The following is a 7,231-nucleotide window of genomic DNA, read 5'->3' as shown; positions in this document are numbered from 1 at the left end:
TCACCGGCAAAAGGGTAAAACCGAACATTTTTCGAAAATGTTTGGGTAAAAACGGACATAAATTTCAACTTTAAGCAAAACCGACAAAACCCTGAAAACTTGATGGTTTTTATTTTGCTCTAAAGAGCATCAATTTTTTATATGTGAACATTAAATAACAATCAATTTTTAGAAAATAATATGACTTATTAAGGTAATTAATTTTTTGGTCTGTTCATATTTGAGTAGTTTTTTTACACATCTAGTTAACGAAATTTTAAAAGTATTCACATATGACCATTATGACCGGTCATAATGGTTACATGTAAACACTTTCAACAAGTTCGCGGCTTATATACAAAAATAAAAAAAATAGTTTCCAAAATATAAAGAAAAGGAAATGTAAAAATAAATTACACGAATGGTCCCTGTGGTTTTGGGGAATTTATATGTTTGGTTCCTAACTTATTTTTTTTAACTCGGATGGTATCTACTGTTTATTTTTGTTGCACACTTAATCTCTGGCTTATCAAAAAAAACCATTGTGTCCTTATTAATTTATTTTTTTTATAAATTTTCTTATTTATATATTTATTTTTTTATATATTTAAAAAAATTAATAAACACCATATATATGTATCTCCTTACCTAAACCTAAAACCATATTTGAGAATTTTAATCTGGATCCCACCGGTCACCATCCCATCTCTTATCTATCCGAGCTTCTATTTCCTTTTCATCTTTAGTAACATCAAAATCTTCACCATCCTTTCTTTTTTCGGTCTTTCAACTCCAACAAACCAATACCAATAACCACTGTCTCTTCATCGAATTTTCCACCACCACAACCCAATGCATCACAACTTCTATTTTATTTCCATCTTTTGTGATGTTGGTTCGCTGAAGTTAAATGATCTAAAAAAAAAAGTGATGGAGAAAACATCCATATCACTAAAGATGGAAAAGAAATAGAAGTTTGGGAAGATGAGAGTTGAGGTGGTGACCGGTGAGACTCATATTAAATTTCTCAAATGTGGTTTTCAGGTTTAGAGTAAGTAAATACAGATACGTTGAGTTTATTAATTTTTGTAAATATATAAAAAATAAATACATAAATAAAAAAATTTATTAAAAAATAAACTAATACATGCATGATAATCTTTTTAGGTAAAACATGAACCAAACACGCAACATAAATAAACAGTCGGAACCGTTCGAGTTAAAAAAAAAAAAAAAAAAAAAAAAAAAAAAAAAAAATTAGAGACCAAACGTACAAATTTTTTCAAACCACAGAGCCCATCCGTGTGAGTTACTTTTTCTTTTCGTTTTATTTATATTTAGATAGCTATTTTTTTGTAAACATTTGGTTGATAAACTTGTTCAAAATGTTCAATAATGATGTAGCATGTTACAACGTGTCATAATGTTATATCTGAACATTCCAAAAAATTTGTTATCAAAATATGTACAAAAATAATAGTTATCCGCACATAAAAAAACAGAAAAGTTAATTATTTTAACAATTCAAATTTCCTTTTTAGAATTACCTCATCCATGTCATTTAAATCTTTATAAAATGCTTAACAATTCAACTTCCGATTTCATTTCAATGCACTTTATAACTCGGCGGAATTTTATCTTAATCTGAAGGGAAAAAAAAATTGTTTACCAAAGCCTATAATGAGTATAATAACATGCTAAAAGAAATCATATAAAAACATTACCATTGCAATTATTGCAGTTCATTGAACGATATCTAATATTATGCCAATCTCATCGAAATAAATATTTTAAATTATATGTATGTGGTCATACAACATTCAGCGCTCGTCTAATTGTTGTCGACGTACTCAACACAAAAATATCCGATCAACTCTAGCAATTACAACATAACCGTGTCAAGTTATCTCGATGAATTAAAATAATCAATATTACTAATAAAAATACTTAAAATAGTATAAAATTAATGTAATATTTGATTTCAAATAAATAAGTAAAAAAAAAAAAGACGAAGAAGAAGAAGAAAACGAGTAAAGATGAATAATTAGCTGGAAAGCACTACCGTTGATCTTTGATTTCTGAATCGATGGAGGAAAAGGAATCCTGCGACAACCAGCAAAACGATGCCTGCTATTCCGCAAACTAAGCTGGACACTATCAACACCTTCCTCACGTGATCACCCCCGCCTACGCGGCGGCTACTCCACGACGGATCACTGAAGTTTTTCGCCTCTGGTAGTGGCTGTGTGGTTGAAGAGAACCCGCCACCGAAGAACGATGACATCTGCGGAGAATCTGCTTGGGCCGTTTCCGGCGCTTCTGCCTCGTTAGGTAGTCCGTGACCCGATGGCCGGAGTTCCTTACTGTCGACAATCGGAATTGCGATAAGTGGTAAGCAGAGTGTCATTACTATGCCCCATCGCCACCAATTCTCCATCTGCTGTTATGTTTCCGTTTTCCTACTCCTACTTTTTCCTTCCCTTTATTTCCAAGTTTTTGTCACGAAGTTACTTTCAGGTCTCTCGGGAAGCTCTTAAATAAACATTACTTTCCAAAGTTCCTAAATAATCCTTTATTGTGTTTTCAAAAAACAAAAAGTTATTTTCTATAAAATAAAATACTTTATTATGAATTTACTCATTTTTTAATAGGAATTATTAAATTTACATACAATTTCAACTTTAACATTGTATTTATTTTTTCGCAGTCAAATCATTTAGTTTATTTATTTATTTATTTATTTATTTGCAAATTTAATTGAACAATGATTTGTTTCAAGTATTTTATTTTTTTCACTTGTTAATCATTCAAAAAGTTGATGTAACTTCTATATATGATATGATGGTGACTTTAGTGTCATCACAACATTTTGTGTAATTGGAATTTATATATAAGCTAGAAGGCTTCGTAATTTGTACTTTAAATGTTTTGTTTTTTCATTTGCTAATTAAACAAAAAGTTGATGTGGCTTCATATATGATTTGATGGTGACTTTAGTGTCCTCACAACATTTTGTGTAATTAGAATTTACATGTGAGTTCGGGGGCTTCGTAATTTGTACTCTAATACATGTTTGGTTTGAGTATGTATGAAGTGTACGCATATATAAGATCGAATTAGAAATCGGTTCGACAACAAGTCGAGGGTCCGGGGACAACGCCCTTTGGCAGGGTCAAGAGGCAACGCCCTTGGTTGGGGCCCCGCTGACAGCGAACCCTAAAACGAAACCCTGCATATTGTTTTCTATATAAACGATTCTCCTTTTAAGGAGAACATATCAACTTTTAGCTCTGGTTTTCTTCATACGGACTCAGAATTCTCTAGCAATTTGGCTTACATTTTATGTGCTTAGATTCGTAAGTGTCCCATTGGGATTATCATAAACTAAATTTCTTGTAATCCAAACATATGATAGAAATATCAGTTTAAAAAGTGTTTACACAATCTAAGGGGTATCTAGATCTCCAATATAAACCCTACCCACTTTTCTAACATGACCTAAGTTGGCAAATATTTGAGTTAAATTGAATTATTACCTAGATTTGAGATTTGTATTCACTTTCCTTTAATTATTCTTTTTTTTTTCTCACAGAGCATCACATGTACAATGGTTTTCTAAGATCGCTCAAATGTTTCACCATCCCAAAGTCTTGTAACGTCCTAAATTTTCAACCAAATTTATTTTTTTGAAGTATAATTTAAACAAGTAAAAGCCAGATTGAAAAAAAAAATCATTCGATTCAAACATCATAAAACATAACATATGGTTTAGTGAAAATCTCAAAAATATAATATAGATGCAAGTACAAAAATATAATATAGATGCAAGTACAGTCGCGCCACGACTTTGCTTTCTCACCAGAACAACCTGAAAAAACATTTAAATATATCGAGTAACCATAAAGTTTGATGAGTTTCCTAATACACTACATATTCCATCAAACATACTTTGCACACAAAAATAAGCGTTCACGATCTCATCGTGGGCATGTATGCTCATGGTCTAACACTGTTCCGCTATCATCCCATCTAACATGTAGGTTCTCAGTCATCATCACATCAAACTTGTACGCTCTTAGTCATCATCCTTTCATGTGTGTAAGCTCTCAGTCATCATCCTATACAATCTCATATGAAGGCATATGATCTTATCATACAACCTTCCGATTATCATAACAAAAGATACTCTAGTGTAATCATAAATTTGTACAATAACAACACATACATCCAACCACATAAATGACATATGATGTCATACATAATATAGTGAGAAACTTACATGAAGCTAGAAAATCCAAAACTCATATGCAAGTCTCCACTCTCCACAAACGAGTCAACTAGCAAAAACCACCTAAATTCACCATGAGACGTGTCTCATTAATCATTACCAATTAGAGATCAAACATCAGTCCAAAACTCATGTCCATTAAAGTTTGAACCAAAAGTCAAACTGGTCAAATGGTTAACGGTCAACACGCCGCGGCCAGCTCATGGTCGCATTGCGACCACTACAATCCAAAATAGTCGCAATCATTCCTTCATTTTGCGACTCGACCGAGGGTTGTCGTGTCACGTTTATCAGACTGTTCAGGCTCTTCTATTGACTTTTACAAGTTTTCTCACCACAAATAATATCAGCTTGATTTTTGCTCAACCAGTCCATTCCTAGTATAATATCAAACCCACCCAATTTCATAGGTAAAAGGTTTAAAAATGACTCCACCAAACTCTACCTTTACATCTCTATATTCTTGACGAACCAACACAAGATTTCCCTCAGCCACTTCCACTACTATTGTTGAAATAAGTTCAAATAAAGATAATCCAAAGCTTCCTACCAACGACTTTTGGTTGTAACTTTTATTAATTGGACCACTGAATTTGTGTTTTTGCATGTAAAACGTTCATCTTTTGTTTTGCTTTTACAACTTGTATCTTATCTTCCTACTAAAAATCCATTCAAAAAATATGTCTTTACTTTTTATGATCACTTATATTTAACTTTTTAGATGTTTGAAGTCAAATCAATATTTTTTAAATTATTAACATTGAGCTACACTCTTTCCGAGTTTCGTATAAGTTGACATGAATTAGTATGTCAGATATACAATGCATGATTGGGGTGCTTTGCTCATATACTTTTAACCATATGTATTCTTTAGGGGGGCATAATGGGCTAATGAAGCATGATGATCATATTGGAGTTGGGATCCAAAGGAAACTTAGACCTTTATTCCAGCTACGTTTGGATTTCTTGAAGATGAAGACTCCATGACATTTTTCTAAGGTTAAAACATGGAATTTATTAAAAAACTAATTTATTAAAAAACTAATCAATCAATTTCAAACACCCCTCTACAATATGCTATTCAAATTAAGGTAATTTCGGTTGTGATTTGGTCCCTAAATATGTATAAAAGATGGTGTAGAGGTTGAGGCTAAATACATATAACACCTTTTTGCATTCAAGCTCTTCTCATTATGGTTTTGTATGACAAAAGTAACAATCGATCTTATCAAAAACTGATTGAGCTGAAAATCATATGATCGTGATGGATACAAAGAGTAAATAGAATGCTACATTGGATCGATGATGTATTTATATATATGAAATGAAAACAAACAAATAAATATGTGATGATGAATTGATTCCCTAGAAATGATGATAAACGTATTTTAAGGGAAAACCGATAAAAGCAGGAAATCAGCGAAGTTCACAGAGACATGTAACTGAATCATAACATTATCCAATCCAATCCAATCCTGATGAATCCAGAAAACTTAACTATTAACTATCTGGTGATGAAAGAAGAGAGTATTACACGAGAATCTGGGAATTATATCAACCGAGGTACATATGGATCCCGACTGCTAACAAGAAGATGCAGATGAGAGCAAAATAGATAACGGAATGAACCAGAATTGAAACACCGCTGGTCCTGAAATTACCAAACTCCACCATCTTGTTGTTCCCCGGTATCTGAATCAGCAGTCCCGGCGTCAGCAATATGAAGAGCACCACCGCCACGAACACCGGTCCCCAATCCGACATTTGTGTAATTTAAGGCTTAGGTGCTCTCAATCTATTTACTTTTCTGTAAATCTGTACAATCTGTGAGGGTGTGCGATTAGTGTATATACAGTCGGATTTTAAGGATCAATGGTGGAGGAAGAGACAAGATAGGTAGCACCGCGGAAGGGGAAAAGTGAACGTTAGATTGCTTACTCAAGTTATTCCGATTCAACATATGAATCCCACTACGAATGGGGTTTGGTGAGTAGATATCGAATAACTATTATAATTAAATTAATTAGTTATGATAGATCCCATATCTTTATATATTGTGGGAGAATTTAAAATTTAGATACGATATTTACTTATTTATTAATAATAGTTATATTTTGATTTTTCCATAAATGATGTTATTTTATTTTTTGTAATGAACGGTTAATTGAATGGTAAAAGCAATCAAGTATCTTGTTTCTGTTAATTTAGTTTCCAACTTTTTTGTTGCCAAACATGTCACAAACCTAATGTTGCATACTATTTTGGTCAGTCGATGACACATTGATTCGGCAAGTAACTTGAATGAAACCAATTTAATCACCCGAATTGTCAACAAAAATGGTAGTAGATTATTCATTATTGTAACTTGTATAACATAAATATATATATATATATATATATATATATATATATATATATATATATATATATATATATATATATATATATATATATATATATATATATATATATATATATATATATATATATATATATATATATATATATATATATATATATATATATATATATATATATATATATATATGTTACAAAATTATGTAACCCCGTGACACATGTAACTTTTGGTTTTGATTGGGCCACCCATTCCATCTTTTTTACATGTTTTGTTCAAGATTTTGAGCATTCGGTTTTAACTTGATTTATTCTCTTTGTTACACGATACAAGACTAAACTAAAACTCTATGAGATATTGTCAAAACGAATATTCCAAGACCATTTTCAACGATGATGACCAATGCACCCATGTCTTTCTCTTAAACTGTTAAATATACGTTGTATAATGTCTTTCTTTTAAAATTGTAAAATATATGTTGTATATGTTATTATGTAAAATAACATAGTCAATAGTTAGTTCCTTAAAATAAGGTTTGACCCATTGCAGTAGCGGAACCAAGAATTTTTATATGTGGTACAAACATTGTCAATGTATTATATGTAGTT

At 31.5% G+C, this 7,231-nt stretch overlaps 2 protein-coding genes across 2 annotated transcripts; both read right to left on the bottom strand.

Annotated features, from left to right (window-relative positions):
* Positions 1-2,023: 2,023 nt before the first annotated feature.
* Positions 2,024-2,416, bottom strand: LOC145030286 (uncharacterized). Its single transcript, XM_078978676.1, has one exon. It carries the CDS (start codon positions 2,414-2,416, stop codon positions 2,024-2,026), a length of 393 nt encoding a protein of 130 aa, XP_078834802.1.
* Positions 2,417-5,612: 3,196 nt separating this feature from the next.
* LOC145029256 (uncharacterized) lies at positions 5,613-6,232 on the bottom strand. Its single transcript, XM_078977849.1, has one exon. It carries the CDS (start codon positions 6,029-6,031, stop codon positions 5,822-5,824), a length of 210 nt encoding a protein of 69 aa, XP_078833975.1. The 5' UTR covers positions 6,032-6,232; the 3' UTR covers positions 5,613-5,821.
* Positions 6,233-7,231: the final 999 nt, after the last annotated feature.

Source organism: Lactuca saligna, chromosome 2 (assembly GCF_052625555.1).
Source record: "Lactuca saligna cultivar CGN05327 chromosome 2, ASM5262555v1, whole genome shotgun sequence".
NCBI lineage: Eukaryota > Viridiplantae > Streptophyta > Magnoliopsida > Asterales > Asteraceae > Lactuca > Lactuca saligna.
The sequence above is the reverse complement of the archived record's forward strand: the minus strand, read 5'-3'. Positions and strand labels throughout refer to the sequence as shown.